A 25107-nucleotide genomic window follows, 5' to 3' on the forward strand; every position below is an offset into this window, starting at 1 on the left:
TAGAAAAGGCATCATTAGTCCAGGAGGATTTATTTGGCTGCACCTGCCCCAGTTCCAGCCACCCTGAATTAGGATCTCTTTCCTTTTAGGAGTGACTTGTGTCGAAGTTTGCACCGTGCCTCTTGCCTGGTGGCAATGGTTTGTGCCTCTGGTATGGACCTGGGCTTATTGTTTGGTGTCTGCTGAGTGAGAACAGTGGAGACATCTCAAAACCAGGAGACTGGTTAAATTGCCTTTCCCTCCCCCTGGATTTTTCCGGAGGCATGTACAGAGGTGACACATCTCTCCATCCCATTCTGAGTTTCTCCCACAAACAGGCAATTTCAGGTGACCCCTCTCCTTGCGCGTACTCATGTCTCCTTTCATCACCACGTGCCCCGGGAAGGTGCTGCTGCTGCAGCACACAGCACCTGGCATAGCGTAGCCGTTTCTGAACGGAGCGCAGCGAGGGAATTGATTAATGAAATGCATCTCCCTTCCATTTGTTTTGTGGGCTGGGCAGAAGCACTTGCTACATTAGCATTCAGCTGGTGGAAATCAGGATTGTAATTGTAAAGGCCTTTTCTTTCCCCCCTGCTGAATACAGTAGTCTATCCAAGGCTGTTTACATGTAGATGGAATTATTCTTTATGCCAATTGCCCGGGGCACTGCCGATCAGTACAGGGCAGTAGAAGAAAACCTGTTCAGCAGGTGGGATATATTTACCCTGCCATCAGCCTGTGCCTCTGACCAGCAGTTTGTTTCCTTCCCCGGGCTGAGGATCCATCCATGGTCAACCATCCACACCTGTGGCCATGGCAAACGAGGAGCGAGTCTCTGATGGCCCATTAAGTGAACGGCTGCTCGGGCTGATGAATCAGGTTTGTGGGTTTCTCCAAGCCCCGTGTGCTCCCATGTGGAAATACCAGGGGCGTTATTTTAGTTGTGGGAAGGTGTAGCTTTCTACCTGTTAATAGCTACATTTGTGAAGATTTGTTAAAGCTGTTAATTTAGCTTAAACATTTTGTGCAAGGGAGGTTCTAGAAAATTACAGTAATTGTGGCTGTCAAATGAAGACGTTTGCTGTGCCTGGAGGGAACGGGCCCGTGTCGCGTGGCTGGTGGCAGCGAGCGGGGAGAGGTTTGGTGTGGTGCTGCACCTGGAGGGACAGACCACAGCAGGAATCAAGGCACACGGGCTCTCGTGCTCCTCTCTCCTCTGTCCCTTCTCCAGGACACATGGTGTGTCTGGGATTTGAGAAAAGGCAGACTGGGCTTTACTCTTATTTTGAGGATTTATTCCATGCTATTTATTTTATGGATTAGGTGCATAGATGAGTGAAGGCCTGTGACTGGAGAAGAGAAGGCTCCGGGGTGATCTTATAGCAGTCTTCCAGTACCTGAAGGAGGCCTTCAAGAAAGCTGGAGAAGGACTTTTGTTTACAAGAGTATGTAGTGACAGGACAAGGGGTAATGACTTTAAACTTGAAAGAGGGGAGATTTTGATTAGATATAAGGAAGAAATTCGTCACTCTGAGGGTGGTGAGGCACTGGAACAGGTTGCCCAGAGAAGCTGTGGCTGCCCCATCCCTGGAAGTGTTCAAGGCCAGGTTGGATGAGGCTTTGAGCAACCTGGTTGGAACTAGGTGATCTTTGAGGTCCTTTCTGACCCGAACCATTCTATGACTGTAGGCAGAGCCAGGCTGGGCAGGAAAACCTCCAGCAGATGAATGCACAGGCTCTGGACCATCTGCAGATGTGACTTTCAGATGCTGTTTCGAGTAGTTGGGGAACTGGCATCTGTGAAGAGGCAGGAGCGAGCCCTGTACGGGTTAGCTGGGCAGCAGGTTCCGTGCTGCCATATGGCTCTGCCTCCACCGCGCTGTCGGGCTGTGGCAAATCGCTTCCGTGACTTTCTGTGCCTGTTTCCCTTCCACCCTGCTGGCCTGTGGAGAAGTGAGCTGTTCAGAGACGGATCGTCTGGGCGGTGTGTGTGATCTCAGTGGGGGCTGTAGTTGCCCCCATCTTAGACATACCTACTAATAATTGTAAAAGATACAAAGGGGACGAGCACGCGGAGAGTCTGGGGGCAAAGCGCTGTGGGAGAGAGCAGCAAGCCGGTTTCAGAAGGCTGAATTCCTTGCATAGACTGCATTTTCTGCCTGGGGTGTAGTGTTGCTGGCTGGCAGTCTTTCCAAGCTCACGGCCTCCTGCACGGATCAGGCTGCTGGGAGAGGGGGAGGGTGCTGTGTTTCACCATCCTGCGCTCACCCCTGGGCTCAGGGCTAAAAGCCTTGGCACACACGGCTGGGCTCCAGCTGGGTTTTACATGTCAGCGGGGAGGGAGCTGCGTGCTCCGTTCCTGAAAGCGCAGAGCCTGGTGCTTCGGCATGGCGCTGAGGACAGTTTGCTGTAATGCTCTTCACCTTCTCACCTGCAGTGGGTAATTTTTACTGAGTGGCCTATTAAGGTGTTCAAGGTAATCAGTGCAACAGGGCTGGGAGGTGTTTTGTGGCTCCGGATGGCTTTGCAAGCTAAACTCTACCTTAGGAGTTGAAAATAATGTTGAGTATGTATCTGTCGTCTTTGTTTCCCTTTTCCCCTCAGGCACCTTCTTTCCCTGCCTCCCTAGGTGAAAACCCCTCCCTTTGCAGCGTTCCTGCAGTAGTCCCTTCCATCCAAACGTGTTGCTGGGAGGAGAGCAGCCCCTCCTAAGGATCCCTGTGGCCCTAGGGTGAGCGGTGTGTCGGAGCCTGCCTTGCGCTCGCTGCGACCCCCACGCACGTCTGTGCAGTGCTTCAGAGTAGCAGGACCTGCTTCCCAGTCCTCTCCTGCCACAGCAGGCTGGCCTTGCTCTGGCTGATTGCCCTTTCCTCCCAGCACCGACTGTTTGCAGCACGGCTCTGAGCCTAGGTTGGGTGGCACTGTAGGTGCTGGACATGTTCTGCCTCCTCCATTCCACCCTGGTATCCCCGTGGGATGAGAGAGGAAGAACACAAGGGATCACAGCATGCTGTGGTCTTGTCCCCAAGCTGATGCAGAAGATGCTTGTGGAGCAGCGTTGAGCCTGGCCAGCAAGTCTCTCTCTGCCTGGGCCTTGCCAGTGCTGAGATCCAGGGTTCTGGTTCAGTCTTGCATCAAAGAAACCTTTTCACTGCTCTTGTCTTGTTTTGGCGTTGCTTTCTGTGCACAAAAGATGCCTGTTCATGTTCCCTGTCCTCTCCTTCACTGGGGACGCTGTAGGCTGCTTCTTTCAGAGCTTGCAGAGGTGAATTTTTTCAGCCTGTCCTCTGAGATCCTCACTATCCCTATCCTGATCCTGTAAAAGGAATATGACAGAGCTCAGCCTCTGAATCCCACCCCAAGAGCTATCATGAGAAGGCACTAAGAGACAAAACACGGTTTGCTCTGCGTTGCCAGGGTCGAACCTCCGACACCCACTGAGCTCTCGCCAGGGAGCTGTGACTCTGCGTGGGAAGCCTGGCTGTTCCTGCGTGCCGCTCGGAGCGGGAGGGATGCTGCGCTCCCTAATCAGGGTCGCAGTTTAGTCACGCTCCTCCACATCCTAATGACAAATCTGTCACGGGTGCATTTCTTGGCTCTTTGCTTTTGAAGAGCCGTTCCGGAGCCCAGCACAGCAGGCAGATGAGGCTGGATGGAGGTGAAGGACAGGATCCGGTTCTCGGCAGGGAATTTCAAGCTTGCAGGCGCAGGTCTGGCCCGTGATGGGGAGGAATAGCTGGCAGCCCCTTGCTTTGGGACAGGTTATTGTCTGGGGAGCCCAGGAGGCCCTGTCACCTTTTGTACATCCTGCATCTCTTCCCAAACTGTACGAAATACGCATGCATGCAGCTGGGAGGGAGAGCAAAGAGAGCAGGAAAGCTGCCCGCTGGGATTTACGGAGCTGTTTCACCACTGCTGGCGACAGTGGCATTGCTGTTCATGTGCACCATGTGCCGCGTAGGGTCTCTGGTCTCTGGAGACTGGTCTAAAGCTGCTGTAAACTTTGGGACCTCATTGTATCAGCTTAGATGATGCCACTTAATAATGAACAGCAGAGAGTCAGGTGACCTGACATGAAGTGGAGGGAACAGAGATGCCTACAGATTTCGTCTGTTCGGAAGGATTCCTGCCTCCCATCGTGACCTTTCCAGGTACATGACCCTTCAGAGCCCGCCAAAGTATTCTCATTTACACTTGTAGGATGAAAAGAGAATAACGGGAAAGAGAATTAAGGATATCTGCTGCCAGGAGAAGGTTGTTTTGATGGTGCCATCCTGAATGTGCGCTGGCATTTGATGGCTTTTCTTTTAAACTCTTGGGTTCAGCAAGTTTTATGAACATGAGTTTAAAAGATCTTGCAATCTGTAGAAATTACTCTGTTACAGTGGTCTGCAGTGTATATTTGAAAATACTAAAGCAGTCAACTGAATTGGGGCCTACATACTAACATCTTTGTCACATTTTTCCAGGAAAATGTTTTCCATTGCCGTTTGTATTGAGTTGAAAAACTAGACTTGGCAGACAGCTGGTGGGAGAATTCAGTCTGTAACTGCTGCGGAGAGCAATGAGTTGCTTTAAACATGTGATAACTATTTAAATTAAAGAAAAACACTAATGACAGCTGAGAATATGCCGAGGTTAAAATGGGTCATGTAAAAGCATTTAATTTTCAAAACCGTACATACTTCCTCAAGCTAACACTGCAATAAAAAGTGTATGTGTGTGAATGTATGTTTATGTGTGCAATGCAAAGAAAACTTCAGGTTTGGAGTCCTGTAAAATCTAACGCAGTGATGGATGTTCTTGGAAAGCAGTGGTGGGACAAGCACACAATTGTGTTGGAGGACCAGAAGGTCACTTGGGGTCCTCATAAGCACAGTGCTGTGCTTGGCCCAGCAGTCAAGCCTGTTTTCTGGCTGAAATTTATGTTTTTTGTGCCACGTTCAGGATTTCTGGCAACAGAAATTTGATGAATTTGTACTGCAGGGTGGGTTTAACAGCAAAGGCGGTTTAACAGAGACTTATTGAAAGCAGGAGCCAGTTCTTCTGGTGAAGAAGAATACAAGCTTTCTGCCCCCATCAAGGAGCCTGCGTGCATATTCAAAACTGCACCGTGTGACTGAGATGCCTTCGGGTTATGCTGTTGATAGGACAGATACTGGCAGCCCCAGGGAGAGGGTTTCTGCTCTGCTGAAATCAGCAGGGTTTTGCTGTGTGCTGGAAGGGGAGGAAGGTCAGACAGCTGTGTAGGAACCATGGGGAGGGTGCGGTCCAAGAGCAATCAGAAACGTTAGTGCTTTGTTTTCGAAGCAAGTTCAGCCTCTCTAGTGTGGAAAGAAGCGTATAGAGAGGGGTGAGCCTTGGAGAGCGAACAAGTGTCCCGGCATGTATGAAATCCATCCTCCTCCTCTTAGCAAGGTGGCTGTGTCTGTCCCCTTGGCTGCATCTCGTCTGCTTGAGTAGGATGAAGTTGGTTTCTGCAGGCAAAGCTGATGACTATGGAGAAGGAGGATCGTAACTCCTATGGTCTCTGGCCCTAGTCTCCAGCATTGCCAGCCTGTGGGCAGTTGTTTTGTGCGAGTAACTTGACATCTGGCTTTGTTCTTCCTCTTGCCTTGTTTTAATTTCCTCTGACTGCAGGAATGCCACAAGGCAAGGAGAAACTCTCGTCTCTCAGGGTTGTGGCATTTCCCCTCTTTTTTTTTTTGTTCTATGTGTCCTTCCCAAATGGAGCAAGTGAACAGACAAGGAAGCGATTTAGGAAGGCAGCTGCTGAAACCAACTAATTGCCTGTCTTTTCTCTCATGCTGTTGCCTTAAAGGAGAAAATGAGACAAGACACAAATTTGCACATTGAAACCTTTCAGTTACTGTTGTTAGGGCTGCTGAGGGCATGGGAAAGTAAGGAATTACATTTCAGGCGATCTTTAGGAGAGAAAAGCCTTCCTTTTAACTGCTGTGTCCGAACAGGTTTGCATTGCTCATCAGAAACACTGAGTTACTAACTTTCCTTCCCTTCTTTCCCCAGCCTTATCACGCTTTTTCCAACAGCCGGAGTCGCAGACAGTGGAAGAAAATGGCATGGCCCGGTTTGAGTGTCGGATCGAAGGACTACCCTCCCCTGTCATCACATGGGAGAAGGACCATGAAGCTGTTCCAGCAGAACCCAGGTGATTCCCTGGTTGCTTTCCTGGGTTAGCTTGAAAAAAAGCAAAACAAAACCTGACTATTTATGATGTGGAAATTTTTCATAAAAAGGTAGAATGAAGAGAGAGATGATAGAAGCACCTAAATAAAATTAACCTTCCCCCAAACATCATCCAATCCGCTGACAAAATAAATAAACAGATAAAAGAACTAAGCCTTTTTTATTACTCTTGTTCTCGAACCTTTGCCATGATACAATGGGCCAAGCATTCAGGGCTAATGAGTCTTCTAGAGTACTGAGCGTTGCTCAGTAACCTGGGAGGGCTTTCCATTTGTTTAGAGGTCATCTACTAAAAGACTCTGAAATTTCTTTTTCTTTTTTTTTTTTTTCTTTTTTTTTTTGAAAATACAAGAATCCTGCAGCATGGCACCTTTTCCTTAGTCAAAGTCAGACATCACTCCTGCAGGGGATCAGTGACTGCATTGTCCTTTAGTTCTGCAGAAGGAGCTGTTTCCCTCCCAGGGAAGTCAAGAGGCAGGAGGAGAGGAAGAAAAGAGGGGTGGGGTAAGGTTTAGGAATAATTTTGCAGTAATGGCTGTTTCTGTAAGAATAACCGCTTATATCCTTGAGTCTGAAGTGTGGCATCTAAAGGTTTATAGGAGGTTGTTGCTTTGTAAGGAGAAGAAAATTAATTAATAAAAAAAGAAAGAGAACACAAAAAAGAAGGGATTGCAGAGGGAAGTGTGCCATAGATAGGGCAATGGTTTTTTAATGAGACAGCTCGATGGATGTTGTGAAATTACTTGCTTGGAGATTGCTTTCAACACAGGCAGCCTGAAAATTGTTTTCCTTGTAAAAGCCGGACCATAATCTCTGGCTGCAGATCTTGCCTTTTAAATCATGTTTTAGCTAATATGCTTTTTCAGAAGGATTTGCTTTTTTGTTGTTGTCTAGTTGTTGTTGTTGGATTTAATGTAACCGTCTTTCGAAGGAATTAAGTGAATTCCAGGAAATGCTGGCTGCCAACCAGAGCTCTCTGTTATCCTTACCCCATCATGCCTAAGGACCAGATCTCAGGCCAGCCTCTGATTACTGGGGACTCCCTCCTGTGCACACATCTGATGAGCCTGCGAAAATGCAATCGTTTGGGTAGCAGGGCGTCAGGATGATGATTTCATATTCCAGGATAGCGTGGTGAGGTGTGCGTACAAAATCAGGCTCCAGGGCTGTACATACAACCCTTGAGATAGTGCTACTGTGTCAGCGTTTATGATGTCTTTTAAGAGGGATATAATAATCATCGCAAACTGACATTGCTCTTTTTTTTTTTCTTCCTTTTTTTTTCTTTTTTTCTTCGTTGTGTTGATCTTGCCTTTGGGCACTCTCTTTGGCATTTGCCCTTGGGTGCAGTTTCTAGCTTGGTGCCACCTCGAAGGTGCTGAAGACTGAGCTTAAAATATACTTAGACAACCCAAAGGGTGGAGAAGTGCTTATTGATGTTTTCAGAATATGTTTCCTGCCCTGCTGAAGTCCAGGACAAACCCTTACTTTCATATGAGAGTTAGGCACAGAAGTGTTTTGCAATTCTGGCTCTGAAGTACTTTTAAAAACCATGGTCTTAAGTCTGCAGCAGCTGCTGAGAGGTGGCTTGCAGGATTTCTCTAGATTGCAGTTGCTTTGGGATGTGTGCTACATCTCTTGGCGTAACCTGTTCACTGTTTTAGGCACATCAGGCTCCAAATTGCTGTTTATTTTCTCTAGAGCCAAGATGAGTACTTGCTAAGAAGCAGAGATCTTTGGAGGGCTGCACATAAACACATACCCTACAGATCACATGGGCTGCAATCACAGTATCTTTTTCCACATTTTGCCTAAGTGAGCATTTTATCTGTGTGGAAAGTTTACTTCTCTTGTGTGTCAGGAGCACCTTAACACAGCTCACGTCCCTGTACAGAGCTCTTGAGCCGTGGGCAAAAGGGCTTGCAGAATTTGAGCCTGCAACAAAGCTGCAGGTTCCTAACGTGTCCTGAGGGGTGGTGCTTTAGTCTATTTTCTATACCTTCAAAAGGTTGCGAGGAAGGGTGTGCCAGCAGTTTATTGGGGAGAAAGTAAGAAAGGGAATTGAGAAAGTAAGAAAGGGAATTGGACTGTTAACGCTGGGATATTCTCCACTGCACACACAGCCCAGTACACTGAGCTGTAGGGTGGCAGGGTTTGGACACATGGCTTGTTTTCAGTTCTTGAGCACCATCCTTGTGATCCTTACTGAAGAGGTGGGCAGCTGTCGGCCCCGCTGTGCTCTCTGCCCCTGCTCTCGTGCATGAGTTGCTCGGGGAGGAGCAGAGAGGGGAACAGCTACGTGTTTGTGCCCTGTTGCTCTTGCAGCTTGCTGCCTCCTGTGCCCGTGGTAGTTGGGCCCTGCCCTGAGTGTGCTGGTCCTTAACCAGCTGCCTGCCACAAGCAGGGGGCTTGCCTTCCACCCCCGTTCAAGGCAGTCTCCCAGGAGATCCTGGCGCTGTAGGTCTCAATGGCAAAAGTGAGACTGCTGAAAAATTCCAGCATTTTTGTTCTCCCAGGGCCTTTGTCTGTCTGTCCTTTGGTTTTTGTTTTCTGCTTAATCCCTAGTGAAGGTGAGTAGACGAAAAGATCCGCCCTTTGTGTGGAAGAAAAGCTAGTGCCAACTGTCCGCTCCGGATCATCAGGCAGACTTGCCTGCCTTGCAGAGAGCCTGGGGATGGATCAAAATGCTCTTGCAGGCTGCCTGGAGTCTTCTCGTTCAGGGCTGCCACATCCTGAAGAGCTGGAGGCTTTGTCAACAGCTGGGAGAAATTGTGGATAGAGAAATCCTGCCTTTCTTCCCTCCTTTCTTCCCTGGAAGAGCGATGCTCACCTCGGTTGTGCTTTCCCAGCAGGACGTACTGCTTTAAGTAGATCTCTCTACTGCTGGCCTTGCCGGAGTGACCGTCTTGAGCTACGTGTTGATTGAGTCTCCTCACTCCCCCTTGCCTCCAGCTCCTGCTCTCTCTGGAAACGCAGTGGCTTGTTTTCTGCCCTCAAGAGAAGCTGAGTGTGACCATGGATGTGGTCCTGAGCAACCTGGTCTAGCTGACCCTGCTCTGAGCGGGGAAATACCATAGACAATTTTCAGAGGTCCTTCCCAGCCTCAGCGAGTCTGTAATACATAACTGGAGTGTCTTTTTGTGGCTGGGAGATGCCTCGCCGAGTGTTTGAAATGTGTTGATATTAATTACAGACTCAAATAGCAGATGCACGACAAAAATAAATATTATCGCAGTGGGAGGCTTTCCCTCCACAGAGCTGAGAGGATGCAAATATTTATCTTCTTTCTCCTGAGTCCTGATGAGGCATCCTGATAAGGGCTTTCTGGGTACCACCTCCTCTGAAGTCTCTGGAGCTTGATCCTGAGAAAAGTATTTTTTTAAGTAGCGGAAGCGTGGCTTTAGGGATGTGGGGCAGTTGCCCTTGTGTATGCGGGAAGCGTCAGCGAGTCTGTGTCCGTGCATCAGGCTGTAGGATTATGCCAGTAGAGTCAATATGGTCACTGGAGGAGCTCTGTTAGCTCTTCTGTTTCTTCACCAGCTGTGAAGAGCACAAGAAGTGATGAGCTCAGGTGCAGGGTAGGTTCTAGGCTCGCAGCAGGGATATTTGTCTCTGGAACCAACTGCTTAGGGCAGGGGAGGTGTTTCCATTACTGGAGATTTAGGGTAAGTGTTTGCAGGAGCAGGTGTGCTGTTTGTGACCATGACTTGAACACAGGATGGGTGATCTCTTAAGGTCTTCCTGATTCTGTGACCCTCACTCATGGCACTCCATCTGTCTCAGCACCTGGAGAACCATAGTTTTATTTATTGAGTATACTTATTGGGGTCTTTGTGGATGGAAGGACTGACATTCATGGTTATAACTTGTCTTTGTGCTGTTCCTGTGGAGTAGCTGCTGTCCCTCCCCTTAGCAATTGTCTTTGAATGTGTCCTCTTCATAATGAAGACTGATAACCCAGAGCTGCCTGTCAAAGCTCAGCAGCTCTGTTTATAGAGGCTTGCAATTAAAAATGGATCTCATATATAATTAAAAAAGATCACGTAGGCTTTGCGCCTTGCATTCAAGAATAAAGAGGCTGCCATCTAGGAATCCAGGCAGAAAATGGAGATGCTGACAGCCAGCTCCTACTTTTATGCTAATTGCTAATCATCTGCTTTGTTCAGTAGAATGCAGCAAGGATTGTGTTCATGTTGTGAGCCATGTAGCCATTTCACTCCGTGGAAGTGTTGCCCAGTAGCACCCCATGGCCAATGGCGGGGACACTGAATGCCCAGCTGTAAGATTGTCAGCTTGTGGAAGCCAGAACCTCTTAGAAGAACAAAAGCAATCAGCACAACCCAGGAATGGTGCAGCTTCAGGTGGTCATCTCCTGGCTGCTTTGGGCCGGGAAGGTGTAGCTGTGTATCACTTGGTCGCTTCATGTACTTGAGGTGTGGCAGGAGAAAGATGATGTTAAGACTTCTTTGCAATGTATTTTTTCTCTGTCTGCCAAAGCTTTGGGGAAAGCAAGTGGTGAAACTGGCTGCAGTGTGTGTGAAGGCATTTGCACACTTTGAGATGGCTACAAATCTGCATGTAGAAATGTGTGTGTGTGTTTGTAGTTGGTTTATACTATGCAGTTGGCTTGTGTCAGCAAAGCCTTGTTAGTCTGGTCTCCCAAAAGCAGATCCTGTGTTGTGAAAACTCCAGTGGTGAGCATAGGTCTGTACCTGCTGCTCTTTAAGAACCATCAGTTGGGTGGCTCGAAGGTTTGTCGATCCCACTCTGCTGTGATTACCAGGATCTGTGCATGATACATCTGCAGGCGAAAAAGAAGGGATAAAAGGGCTTTGAGTTGATGACTAGCTCAGGTAAGGCATAGCCTGTCTCACACTCTTTCTTTTGGTCACTCAGGTTTATAACTCTTCCAAATGGTGTCCTGCAAATCGTGGATGTGCGGGAGAGTGATGCTGGGACTTACCACTGCGTGGCAACCAACGCTGCCCGAAAACGCTACAGCAACGACGCAGTGCTCAGTGTCCTGAAAGGTAAGGTGCAGGCAGGAGCATGTTGGCCTGGGCACATGTCTGCCCCATAGCCATTGCAAGTGATGGCAAGCTGAGCTGCAGTATCAGTATTGATCTCTCCTGCTGGTATGGCTCTGCACATGGCAGCATTTGGCTCAAGCTTGCAGAGAAGGCATTTTAATAAAGATTTCTCTTAACTTTATAAGCAGGATAAACAAGCTGGGTTGGGAGATATTGCCACCTGGGAGTCAACAGCTGGCTGCTCTGCGCAGTCCCAGGACTAGGCAGCCAACAACACTAATAATGGGGTTGCTTCTCTCTGCACCAAGGGATTTTATTTTGCAGGTGGATTGTAACAGCAGGTGGATTTTAACAGATGGAGGGAGAGTCCTTTTATGCTCTGGGGCTCTTAGAAGGGGTCAGGCACCCTGCTTGCACCTTGAGGAAGTGCAGTGTTGTTGTGATCTTATCTCCTTTGGCCTTGAATGGCAAGGCAAGCGAAGGGTGGCACAGACAGAGGAAGATGCTTGCCCAAGCTAGCAAGAGAAATAGCTGGAGGCTGGAGTAGTTGGCAGGGCTATGTCTACCCGGGGTTGCCTAGCAGAGTCCAGAGGAGGTTAAGCACAGTGACATCCAACTTGCATTCTGTGTCCATATTGCTGTCTCTTTGCTGAGCTGTTGAGTAGGCTCCAGAGATCTTTTTGTGGTGTTTGGGAACAGCCTCAGCTGGGGTTTCTTCTGGTCACGCAGACCGTTGGAGCAAGGCTTTGGGTGTGAGCTGGCCTTTTCCTCCTCATCTGGGCCTCATCCTCTGAGTGCATTTTTCTCTGTAAACCCGGAGTGCAGTGGGCAAGTCTGGACATGAGAACGTAGCTGAGAGCGTAAGTGCAGCGGCGGTCTCCAGACTCCAGCATCCTTCCCAGCACGTCTGGCTGCCTCCCCAGCACTGTATAATCCCTGTCCTGCAAGTGGACAAGCTCACCAGGGCAGGGAGGCTGGCTGAGCTGTCCCTTCTCTCGGGACACGTCTGTCTCCTGTTTGTGCTGACCCCAGTGTATTTTGTAGGCAGCTTTAACCTTGAAAGCTCTGAAATCCTTCCCAGCCCCTTTTGTCTTTGTTTAGGATTGCATTGCTTGGCATTCTGCTACCAATGTATTTTCACAGAGACGGCTTTGCTGTTCATCCATCAGCAGGGAGTGTGATTAACTGTGGAGCCTGAGAATACACCTCTGATCAATGGATTGTGTCGTGGAGGTAATCTGTGTGGAATCTGCAGAGAATTCGTGAGCGGTTGAATGCTCTGTAGCTAATTGCCAGCCCCTGCCAGATCCTCCGTGTGCTTAACGAAGCACAGAGGCGAGGGGAGCGCTTGCTGTGGGCAGTTCCACACTCCAGAGACAGCTCCTGTGTGGGCCTGGTTCGCTATTGATAAGTAATATTGATCAGGCTACAAAGGTGGATGTACTGTCCTTGGCATCATAACTCATTCTGCATAATTGTATCGTGTAACTCTGCAATGTTTAATCTGCTTTGCAAATGGAGGCAATGGAAGAGGTTAAATGGGAAGCGTTCCTTCTGGAGCACCAGCCGGCCCGAGCAGATTTCTGCCTGGAGTTCTCACCCAAATCTCGCTTCTGCAGCACCACACCACCCGCTGGCTGCAAAAACAAATATGCGAGGTTGAATTTTTCACCAGATTGAGCTGATAGTGATGAAAAACATGCCTGTTAAATCTCTAGGGTTTTTTTAAAACTGGGGAGAAGTATCTCTGAGACAGATGGGAAATTGCAGTGACCTGTGCAGGCTGCAAACTCCTCCGTGAGTGACTGGCGTGGTATTGATCCTTTTTTGTTTCAGCATTTCACCATCAGAGGCATGTTTTGGGATGCCTGGACTGGCTTGAGGTGTTTTTTCCTCCCTGTTCAGAAGCAGCTGATAGTAGTTGGAGTGAACTGGTCAGGCAGAAATTCTTTGCTGGTTGTGAAAAATAAGACCAAACTAAACCAAAACATGCAAAAAAATCTCAGAGGAAGAAAAATAAGCAAACAAACAAAAGAACAGCAGCCTGAAATACAGATATTTGGTGTTGCTTGAGTTGCTTATTTGGAAATTTCAGGGACCAAACTCCTATGCGTCTGCAGGCAGGAGCAGCTAAACTACTTCTTCCCTCCCTGCTGATGGCTAGTGAGGTCAGATGAAAGTCCAGTCTTCCAGTCCCGCTGCACTGCCAAGGCCCCTGGAAAAGGCTGGTGCAGTGGGACCTAGTGTCTCCTTACCAGCTGTGCCTGCAGCTTTCGTGTCCCACTGACAGCACTGGGCAGTGCTGCGTGATGGTGACAGATCCTGTGTGCTCCTGATGGGTTTTGGGGCTGTGCTGGTTATAATGCAAACACTTCCACTTGCACTGGGTTGCCAGCCCTCAGGCCTGGGAACATCTCATGTTCATGCCTCTGCCCCTGCCAGACAGCGCTGGATTTGAACTGGCTGTGCATAGCAAAAGAATCCGTTTCCCTGTAGCTCTTCTTGCCCAGTTGTCCTTTTCCTCCCCCTCTCCCTCTTATTCCTGATACGATGGCTGGGAATTGTTCTGTCTCCCTTATTAAACACGTTTTCCCAGCAAAGGCAGCAAGGACCCCTTTCTATCATATTTACATGGCCTAAAAACCCCAAAAGTGTTGCTTCCCTCAACGGTGTGACTTCCCATTGCGTGGGGAAGGCGGTATCGTGTGTCGGTGGCTGAACACATGCTGCCCTTGCCCAGGCAGGGCAGAGAGCGGTGGTGCACCGCGGCGCTGTGAGCGCTGCAGATGTTTCGGCTGTGCAGACTTCATGGTGCAAATTTCCAGACGTTCCCTGGGGAAGTGGTGTTTTGGAGCGGGATACAGTCACGCAGCCCTGAAACAGAGCCTGCTGTCGAAACAGGAATAATTTGGATTTTCCCCTTGGATCTCCACTGCTCTCCGGCGGACGGAGCACCAAACACATCTGGCAGCTCTGTCCTTTCAGCTCTCACCTGGACAGACGATGAATGGACACTGCAGCCCTGCTGTGCTCTCTGCCAAAAAGGGCATTAGGAGCTGGCTGCAGGATGCTTTTCCCAGGCACTCTGCCTGCGCCTGCTGCCTTCGCTTGGGCTCGCTTCTCGGCAGGGCTGTGTCTTGTTTCTTGTAGCTCCTTTTTCTGGAAGCGGACTCTGGAGCCCTACTCTGAACTTGGATATGAAGAGTTAATTCCCTGTGTGTCCTGGTCGTGTTCCCAGCTCCTTGACATACACAAGGAAATGTTGCCATCCTTCATAAAGTGGCTGTGGAAGAGTAGCAGCAGACAGGCTTGGGGAACATGATGTTGTGTAGTCTCAGCAGGTCACTTTGCCTGGCACTTCACTTTGCCCCTCTGTGTCACGCACGTGCTTGCTCTTTGTGTGTTTTCTTGGGAATAGGGACTACCCCTTGCCATGTGTTTGCCCCACAGCTGGTACAATGTGGCCTGCATCCCCAGTGCGGCGCAGATAACCGTCAGAGGCTGTGCTTCTGCTAGCACAACACATTTTTGCAAGGACAAAATGGTTTTAAATGACACAAGGAGTGTGGCTCCCCCTAACTCCCATTGCATCTTCCTCACTGAATGGATACTGGGATCTCTCTTCTCCATAGCTAATCCAAATTTCACTTTCCTGCAGTTCATCCTATTATTTTTAGTTGCATAGTGTTGGGGGTCTGGAAAAAATTCTCTTTCCTCCTTGGTTTTTAATCTCTTTGAGTACATATAGGCAATGTGACCCCTAAGTGACCTAAAGAAAATTAAAGATCTTGGCAATTTTAGAATATAATAGAGTTTTGACTGGGCTGGGAGAAGTACAAACGATTAAAAGATGACCATCTGTTTTGAGAACCTGAGCCCATAGCTCCTTCCTGTAGATTTCAGTGTTTGTATTTTTTCACATTGACAGGATGGTCATTGCAGGAAAGTGAACAGCCTGTGGTCCTGGGAGCCCAGGACTCTTGGGCTCTTCTTTCCTCCCTTTTGTTGGGCCACAGAGGAGAATCAGTTCCTCAACACTTTAATTTCTGCCTCTGTAAGTAGGGATAATGTATATAGGCTTGGAGTTGCCCTCTCAGAAGTGATGGGTTGGTGTGGAGAGTGATTATGGACATTTAGTGCTGGAAGTCTGTCTGCCAGGTGAGCTGGGCATCAGGTGCACTTGCAGAGGAAGATGCAGATATGGGTGTTGTGGGTGTGGATTTATTTTCCCTGTGCCCTCTTCACTCTATTTCTGATCCGTGTGTGCAGAGTAGCTGTGATTGCTGTGACGTGTCGCTCTGGTACATGGGTAAAACCTCAGACCACACTGGCAAGAATCAGAATTTGCAGCAGCCTTCCCCCAACGCTGCTGAAACGTCTGTGCAGTGATGTTTGTACGATGGTCTCACAGTCGTGCTCCGTGTGATCCTCCGCCTGTGCCGCAATAAATGCAGGAACAGGGAGATCAGGGCGATGGGCGTAGCAGGCTGAGGGCTGGGCTGAGGGTGCTGCTGAAGAGTCTTCCAGCAGATGAGCACGTCCCCCGTGAGCTGGGATTTAGTGCCGTGTTATTGGAGATGACACCGCGAGATTGCCGTTGGCAGAACATCATTTACGTTGACAGTTGTAGCAGCTTGCTGCAGCAGTGTCCCAGGAAATGTATTTTTCAGCCAAATATTTGTATGAAATATGATAACAGGGACAGAGCTTGGAGGCAGCTGAAACAACGTGTTTTGTTCTTTTGGTGTTTGTATTGCGGTGGCTTGCGGGTACCAAGGGAGATCCTGGCTCTGGGTGCTGGGACCTGGGTGGTTCCTGCTCCGAAGGCTGTAGGAGAATACAGCTATTGAACGGGATGAGCTTTGGGGATGGAGGGGAGAAGGTGGTGATGAAGTGAGCAGCACTCGCAGTTGGCCACCACCTCGCAGAAACAGACGTGCTGTTACCACAAGTGGATTTTCAGTCCCTGCATGTGCGAATGACGTGCTGGATGCTGGGTTGGCGCTCAGCCTGGGCCCTGACGCCATGTGCTGTGCTCTCCTCGCAGCTTTGAACACGGGTGCTGTGCTAGTTAGGGACAGGGCAGTTTGGATCCGAGTCGGTGCTGCTCTGGTCTGACCTCCCTGACCGCAGCCAGGCGTTGATCCCGTTGTGTGTGCTGCCCTTGATGGAGAAGGGCAAAAGGACAACGTTCACCAGAGTGAGGTGATGGTCCTACCTGGTCAGGAGTGGTCTTCCTCCAGCAGGAACCCACATGGCGGAGGCAGCAGGGCTCTGTGGTGTTGTGGGGGGCAGAGCTGCTTGAGCAGAGCTTCCACAGCTGTGTTTGTGGGCACAGGAGGCTGCTAAAGGCTGTGCTTCTCAGAGGCAAGAGGGTCATGCAAATCCATAGAGAGAAAACATGGGGTGGGATAAGGCAGCTGTATTTTTACTGGCAGTTGTTGATATAACCAGCAAGCGATGCTTCACCTCTAGAGATGGGGCCATCCCAGTTCCAGCCTGCAACTGCTGTGTCCCAGTTCCTTGTGCTTCTTCTGCTGGGCACCAACCTCTGTTGCTTTTCCCTCTCTTCTTTTAGCATCCTGTTTTTCTTTGCCTTCTGCTCTCTTGCTTTACTAACAGTTGAGCAGGGAACTGCTCTCCACTTGACATACCCAAAGCTCAGCCATGAGGACTCTGTTTATGTGTGTTCTGAAGCTCCAGTTTCCTGGACAGCAGGTATCTGGAGCTGTTTGCATGATGCATCTGCTGGGTTGTGAAAAATGCTCTTGCTCCTCCTCTGTGGCAGAGGATGCTAAGCAAACCACGGAAAGTGTGAATTCAGGGAATGGCAAGATCAAGGAGGAGATACACAGTTTCTAGCTTAATAAATAGGTCTTTAAAGCTAGAAGCGACCTTCTGCCTAACACGAGCTGTAAACTTCCACTCCATCTCCCCGTTACTGAGCGTAGCAATGCTAGTGATTTCAAGCACGCACGGAACAGGATTGAGACCACAGATTTTGGGTGAAACTTGTGAAGGGCTGGTGCAGACACGTGTCAGGCACCCACCCAAGTACACAGCTCTTTCCTTGGCTGGAGTTCGTACGGGGCCAGCATGCATCACACCGCTCACATCGCCGAGGGAAAGCGTCTCGTAGCTCAAGTGTCAGCAGCCTGTTCCCGGGAGCAGGAGGGGGAGTTTCAGCTCAGCTGTCTGTGAAGTTTGGTGGGGCTATGATATGCCACGCTCCTGACAGCTCTAGCAGCCTGCGGTGACAGAGGGTTTGATACAAAATTCAGAGCCCTCACCTCCCATTAAGCAGAACAGCTAAGCCTGGGGTTGGCACTGAAGTGAGTGGCAATAGAGGTGTCAAGGATAATAGAGCAGAACAAGGGATGTATGACTGGGAATAGGTGAGCTGGTTCCAGGTCCTGAGGGGAAACTGGTGTCTTCCACACACAGTGTTGGCCGTGCATTATGTTTGAAGCTGTCGGATATGACCAGGCTTGTGTGTTACATCCTCTGGCTCCTGAAGACTAGGGATGGCAGGATTCAGGGATGGTTTGCGCTCCTCTGGTGTCCTCCACATGCATCTCTTATTAATCCAGATCTGCTGCGCTTTTGAGTCTTCCTGAAAAAAGAGCTGGTGTTTGGTAAGGCTCTCACTGAAGCAGGGTTTAAGTGGCAGTCTCCATTCAGCTCTCCTCCCAGAGTCTTTTGGTGCTGGTGTAACCCGGTGGTGCATCAGCACATCTGCACTGCAGGGATCACACCTGGCCTCTCCTGGACGGTATTGAACAGGCTGTGCTTCACGGTGAGGCTGGAAGGGAGCTAAGAATAGAGGTGGTAATTAGGTCAGCAGCTTGCAACGGGCTGTGGGTCGGACGGGGGGGTGGATGTGATTGGGTTCCTCGTGGCACTTGTTAATTATTAATCGTCTGTGTTACAGCAGAGCCTCAGTAGCTGTGTGAGGTCGAGGGCTAGCGGTGCCCTACGGCACTCACAGCACCCTGACAGCTGGAGTGAAGGTGTTGCTAGGGTCCAGAAGCACAGCAAAGCTCACGGTCCCGTTGCTTTAGACATGGGACAGACATACGGAGGAGGCTTGTCCCTGTCCTAAAGAGTATCTATAGGCCCAGTGGTGCTAAGGAACAAGCATGGGGTGAGCTGGCCCAGATCACGGGGGAGGCTGAATCAGGAGCTGAGCCGTGCTGCTCTGAGCCCTTGCTTGGATATCTCGAATGCCAGGGATCTCTCAGGACACAGCTGGGAGTTTGCCTTCAGTAACTGACAGATGCTCTTGCCCAGCTCTGTTTCCAGTGCAGCTGAGGAGCAGTGCCACATGGATTGTGGACGAGAGTGAGAAGCAGGAACAGAGAAGAAGAATGGGATAAGGAGGGGCAGGTGGTGTTCCCAAACTGTGTCTTCAGGCACAGCCTAAGACAGATCGGGGCTCTGTGGTACTCAGCAAGTGTCCAGCTGAAGAGCTTTGACAGAATCTGTGGATATCACTAATGATCCTTCCCCGTGGAAAGCCAGCTTTCCTTCCAGACTTTTCCTAGAAAAACAGATTTTGCATTGTCCTGAGTTAATGCAGATGCATCCATCTGCTTTTAGTTCTTCCTTCCAAGTTGGCAGTCTTTGCTGCCGGAGTGTGTTGCTGTAGGCTCCCAGTGTGTCGTGAGTTTGAAGCGTAGCTTGTAGGAGGCATTCTGTGTACCTGGCGTCAGGGAGACCACACTATGAGGTGGCTTCCCATAATTTTTCTCTTTTCAAAGCCACGCATGACAGTAAAGTGAATGGGCATTGCTGGCAGATGCATAAGCCCTGGTGGCAAAGGAAGCAGGTTGTATCCTTCTGCACAGCCCAGGGCCCCCAGGCTGTTCCCTCTCTGCTGTGGCTAGATGTGCGTGAATTGCAAATAGATCTGATGTTGCAAATAAATCTGAATTGCAAATAGATGTGATGAAATAGGTGTCAGCCCCTGGAAACATCAGCCTCTGAGCACAAGGAGGAAGTTATTGGAGTGAAATGGCTCCAGTTACTGAGACAAGGTGGAGGAGTTTTGGGGCTTTCTTCACTTCTGTTTTTGCTGGCTTCTCACCTGATCTAGAGGTTTGAACCCTACACCCTACTGCCCACTGAGTGGCTTTCCTTCAAGGAGTTTGCACTAAGATTTGTGAAAATATGCCAAGAATGGTTAAAGGCTTGTTTATTAATAGCTATCCTCTAAAATAGTGACATTATCAATGATGCTCTAATATCCTCCTTCTGGTTGGTCTCAGCGTCCCCTGTACCCTGGGCTCGGCTTTCCCATTGCCTCTGCCACATTCCAGCTCTGCCTCCCTGAAACCCTCTGCGACGTGTCTGCACGCTTCTGTGGATTCGGATGCATGGCCTGAGGTCTCCAACCCGTTGGCTAACTGAGGTCTGCAGCAGAAAACCAGCAGAGCCCTAATTCTCCTAAGAAGCAGCATCTCTCCGTGCGGTGGGGCTGCAGGGCCGCGTGGCCGCGGCTGTCGGTGCGGCTCCTCCTGTTTATTTTGCCTGGCTCCCGCTCGGAGCCGTGCAAATGTAGGCGCTTCCAAGCGCTCGCTGGGGAAGCGAGCAGGAATTCGTCGTGCAGTCTGGCTGGCTCCCATCCCTTTTGGCGTGATGAAGAGCAGTTCCAAATGCGTGTAGGCAAACAGAGAGCCAATGTTGACAGCTTTGCAGGAGGTGGAGTGGTGGGCAAAGCACACTCCCACTGCTGTGCAGCGGAGCTAGACGTACCCTGGACATGTAAAACTGTACCCTGAAGGATCAAGGATTTGGGGGTGGGGGAATAGCCCCCTAAAAATCCAAGGCAATTCCTGGAAACCTGCCACCACTCAGACTCTTTCTGGGCTTCTGGTTACATATAGTTCAGGGTGTCAACTTATGGCTCAGCTAGTACATTAAAGGATTTAATTTCTGAGCTGAAATCTGTCAGCTGTATAAAGAAGTTGAGGGGAATGAAAGAGGACTGCCTGATGGCCCCTCTGTCTGTCTGGACTGGGATCCATGTGTTCCCCAGGCTTCCACGAAGCTGGGAAAAGTATTGAACAGGCTGTTTCTCTCAAGCCGAGTGAAAAGCAGTTCCTAGAGCAACTCCTCCTGCCACACTCGCGTGTAAAATGCTCCGTGGAGAGACCCCAGAAGCTGTGGCAGGTGCTGGTCTCAGAAGCGTGTCCAGGTAGTAAATGAACACTCCTTATCCAAACTCATTAATCTCTTCTTTTTTTTTTTTTTTTTAAATCACAGAAGTGTATTTTATCTGTTAAATTCTCCATTTTGCACATAGGTATATGTGGACATGAAAGGAGCAGCTTTTGTGCCTGCTATTAGAATTGTAGGTTGCACCGTTTATTTTGGGATCTGTTTGTTGACTTTTTTGTTGGAGATTTTGTGACAGTAGTTTGAGATGCGAGTGCTGTGTGTGGAGATCTCTTAATAACGCTACGAAAATGATTGAACTTCTGTGTTTTAATCATTTATGTGTGTTTCTTTGTACACTGCTCTGAAGATGACAAACGATGCGTAGCTGCTCGCTGCAGCGCTAACTTAGTAAGTAGGAAGAGAGACTGTCGCCGTTCCAAAAGGTGGAGATAAATTCTTCCCTGCTCAGCTTCTCAGTTAAATCTTTGCATTGACAAATGTGTAACTGCTTACAAAATGTTTTGAGGGTATGAGGTAAAAAGACATTACAAACCTGATTTACTGAGCTCATTTATGTTATTGGGCAGAAAAAAAACAGTTATGCCAATACAGTGTCACTGGTGCAACAGAAGCCGGGTGCCTTTTCAGCCTCTCGTCCAAGATGACTCGTGTGCTGACCCAGGCATGCTACAGCTGCCTGAAAAGGGAAAGAAAGGGACAATTTTAATGATGGAGGCTGTGTGCACTGGTGCTGCCGGATTGCACTGGGACAACTTCTGCAGTCGCAGCACCCAGGCATTGTCAGTGCTGGAGTTTGTGCTGAGGCACACATCTGAAAGCTCCTGCGAGTCTTGTGAACCAAAGCCTGATCCTCTGTGGAGGAGAAGTTTTCAGTGCTGAGAACTGTCAAAGCAGTACCAAATTTTGGTGAATTGAGTCCTTCATCTTGTACCCAAAAGTCATTGCTCCCCAGCTTCAGTGATGGAGGAAAACAGGACTTGGATTCAAACTGCCACAGGGACTGGTATAACAAAAGGAGGAAAAAACAAACAAACAAACAGCTAATGATAATTTTTGGAAAGGATGCGTGGTTGGGAGAGCTGCGTTTGGGAGGAGAGGAGACAATATTTCACCTGTGATGCTTTAGGGAGGCCTGAATTGTAGGGTGTTGGAAGGGCAGCACTCAACATCTCTAGCCACTTCTGAAAAATCACTGGTGCTGGTCCCCTCTTGACTGCCTTGCTTTCCTGTTTGCAAAGCTTTGCATTGCTGTGTTCAGATGAGAAGAGTTACAAAAGAAGAAATGCTTGTTGCTAAGCATGCTGAGGTTTGAGATCTGACATTGTTTATATTGTCCCCAAAGCAGCTGTGCCAGAGTGTTAGGATACAGTTAAGCAAGTGTCCTGCCTAGAGATTTTATGTGCTAGTTATCTTCTGTCCTGGGTCTAACCCAGCAGTAGAAATAAATTGTAGATAAATCTCCAGGAAGACATAAAAGGAGGAGGAAGGCAGGTGTGGAGGATGTTTTTTCTCCTTCGTGGTTGCTGTCAGCTTTCTCTCTAAACAGTCCAGGAGGTCTGTGAGCTGTCTTAGAAAAGAGGGAGAGCTAGAGAGTGGGAGTAGGACATGCTCTGCAAACACAGCGCCTGCATTTTTGAAGGTGTGTGCTTTTGCAATGGGTAATTTGCTCCTTTATTGTCTGCAGAATAACAGCAGTGACAGCATTGACTTTCTCTAATGAACAGCTGCTCAGTGCTAGAATCTATTCCCGAGGGAGGCTCGCAGGGATGAATAAGGTTTCATGCTCCTCCTCCAGAGAGAGTGAGAAAGTTCGCAGAACAGAAGATTGTTGCTTGATTGTTGGATATCTCCAAATCTTCGGCTGCTGACAGCTGAGAGCCGAACGTGTCACCATGCAAGTTATGTTTAACCTTCCAGCACTTTCTGCGAGGCAGGGTGTTTATGGAGTTGGGAGAAAGGTGTTAGTTCCCATCCAAGGAGTCATCCTCTTGTCACTGCAAGCGACCGTCACAAATTGGCTGAACAAAACCCATTTTGTGATTTTCCTCCTGTTGCACTGCCTGAATTCTTCGCTGATGCTCCGCACTCACAAGAGCAGGGAGGCAGGAGAGGATCGCGGATGAATTACGAATACATTAGAGGCAGACCCAAGTTGTAAACTCTTGGAGTTTGAAATCACTCGTGTGTGTTATAAGTCAAGCTATGACTTCAAATAAACATTGTGAGCTTTGTCCCATCAGCTCCCCGTGGTGCTGCCCTTCACATTCATGCTCACAGTTCCCATTCTCTTTGAAACGGGACAGACTGGATTTTTGGAGGTTAGGCAGCCGGTGTGCTGAGATCTGTCTGGCGTGCCCGCTTGCTGTCTCAAGGTTTCCTGTGCTTCCCTTCCCACCTCCTTTTTGTTTGATACTACACTTGATCATAAGCGATTTGTTGTGTTTCCTCTGTGCCTACCCACCACCTGGCCCTGGAACCCACCTCCAGGTGCTGAGAGATGCCCATGAGAGCAATGGTATGAAAAAGTGGAGCCCCCAAATTTGGCTTGACTTTCCTGTCTCATGAAAGTGGAAAAACGCATGAACTGCGAAGTCTGCTGTAGCGAGTCATTCATAAACCATAAAACCTGGGGGAATATTTTGAAGTATTTCTGCAGATGATCAGTAAGTCTCGTGTCTTGCTCTGTGATGACACCCTTGCCATCTCCCTGTGCAAACACAAGCATGTGCACGGGTTGATGAACTGTGCAGGAAAAGAGCCTTCGTCTCTAACTCTTTTCAGAGCCCAGAGGAATTCTCTCAGTCCTAACACGCTACTCCGAGTCATCTGAGAACCATGTCTGGCACCCTACAGGCGTTTTTTTCAGTAAAAGAGGGTAAAATTGATCCGTCAGATTCAGAAGGGCAAAAAGTCCACGAAGGCCATCAGTGACAGCGAGTTTTGGTACGAATCCCCAGATTGTGCCTTGAGGCTGTGCAAAGCTTTTGCCTAGAGCAGCTTTGCTACTTGGAGAGACAAAACAAAGCTGGGAGGTGGGGAAAAAAATCTCCCAGTTTTAAATAGCAGCACTGTGAAAGCTTTTAGGACCACAGCACGGCCAGCATGGTGCAGGTGCATTCCGTGACCTGTTTTGTTCAGGCAGTGAAAGATGTCTTGGAAGCCGTGCAGCTTTTTTTTCCTTTGGTTCTAACAATATTCCTTCTTGACCTGAAATTATCTTAATGGCAGCGGAGACAAAAAACTTAACGTTGGTTTTGCTCTTTGATGTTTTGTCGGAATCTGCTGTATGGAGGTTTTCCTGGTTTGCTTAGTACTGTTCTTGGGAACTCTTCAAACCAAACGAAACCTTAGTGGTTTTGTTGGAGATCACCTGCCATCCATCCTATCCGTCCAGCCCGTTGAGACAGGAGGTGAAAAATGAACTCTGAAGGGAGCTCGGTTTAAAGAGGAGCTTGACTTGTAGACTCGCTCTGACCGACCCACAGTGACATACAAAGCTGGAGAGAAACACGTTCGTGTGTGCAAGAGGTGTATGGGGCATTCGTCCATGCACACACTCGGGAATGTACTGGGAAAGCAAGTAGAACTGTTTGGTTTTGTAATATAATTTTAGTAATAATCAGCGACACACAGACATGGCTAATATGTTTGCCCAGGAGTTTTTCAAGGCTGAAACCCGAGTTTTGGCCGAGAGAGAAGGGAGCAGAAATGGATGTTTGAGCTACAGATCCCTGTGGCTGTTAATGCTCTTGGTTGCCACAGAGATCTTGAGTTGTGCCCTTGGATTTGGCTGTCAGGAATCCCCGATAACAGCTCTCTGTACCTTCTGTGGAGTAAGTATGGAGCTAACAAGTAACTCGTCACCCACCCTTCTGGGTCGCCAGGCCTGGTTTCTGCTGGCTGGTTACCTGGCCATCAGCGAGCTCCTTGCTCCTTCCCTTCCCGAGCACCCAGGGTGCGGGATGGCAGCACCAGAGGCAAGGGCAGCACGTGGTGCTGCTGCCGGACTGTTCAGGGTGAGGGTGGTGGAGCGTTTTGTTGGTCCTTCCTCAGCCAGGAGCAATGCAAGGAGCCAGGGAAGGGTGAAGCTGTAGGCTGTGCCTTTACAGCAGCACTTCATGGGGGCTCTGCTAAACCAGGAGATGCAGAGCTGGGCTGGTGGTCCTGGGGCTGCTTCAGAGAGAGGGTTTGGGCAGTGTGCCAAATCCCTCTCCCAGTGACTGGCAGCTGTCTAGGGATCGAGTGATGTGATCTTGGGTGTGGGACAAGTGCCTTCGCATGAAGTTTCTTTAACCTGTAAGATCCTTTTGCCAGCCAGCACCTGGGACTGTGCACCTGAATGCAGCAGATTAAGTCAGGTTTGAGAAGCATTTGTCTTCCTCTGCCCTAAGCTTGGTAGAGAAAGCTGCTTGGAAGTCTGGCAAGGAGTATATTGCCATCTGGCTGGTGTTTTTTTTTTACTCTAGATTTATTTTCTTTCCCCCAGCACTGCAGAAAAGGACAACTTTACGCACACAGATACATTTCAGCCATGTCCTGCCCAGCAGGTACGCGGGCAGCTGGTGGTGTTGGGTAAAGAAGCTCATTCCCATGGTAGGCTGGAAGTATGTCCCCATATACTCCTGCTCCCAGGACCTGGGGTGTAGGCTGCTGCCCCCTTCATTTTCATCAAAAGCTGCCATGGCCCCCACAACAGGTAATGAGTCTC

General features: G+C 49.1%; 1 protein-coding gene across 1 annotated transcript in view; it reads left to right on the forward strand.

The window, feature by feature from the left end:
• The window catches only part of IGDCC4 (immunoglobulin superfamily DCC subclass member 4), a 94377-nt gene that overhangs the window by 37857 nt on the left and 31413 nt on the right, over positions 1-25107 (forward strand). Inside the window, exons 3-4 of the mRNA XM_086620245.1 lie at positions 6010-6151; positions 11086-11219. Coding sequence (XP_086476371.1) covers positions 6010-6151; positions 11086-11219 — 276 coding nt within the window. The remainder of the gene's footprint in view (positions 1-6009; positions 6152-11085; positions 11220-25107) is intronic.

This window comes from Tauraco erythrolophus, chromosome 14 (genome assembly GCF_009769465.1).
Source record: "Tauraco erythrolophus isolate bTauEry1 chromosome 14, bTauEry1.pri, whole genome shotgun sequence".
Taxonomy (NCBI): Eukaryota; Metazoa; Chordata; class Aves; order Musophagiformes; family Musophagidae; genus Tauraco; species Tauraco erythrolophus.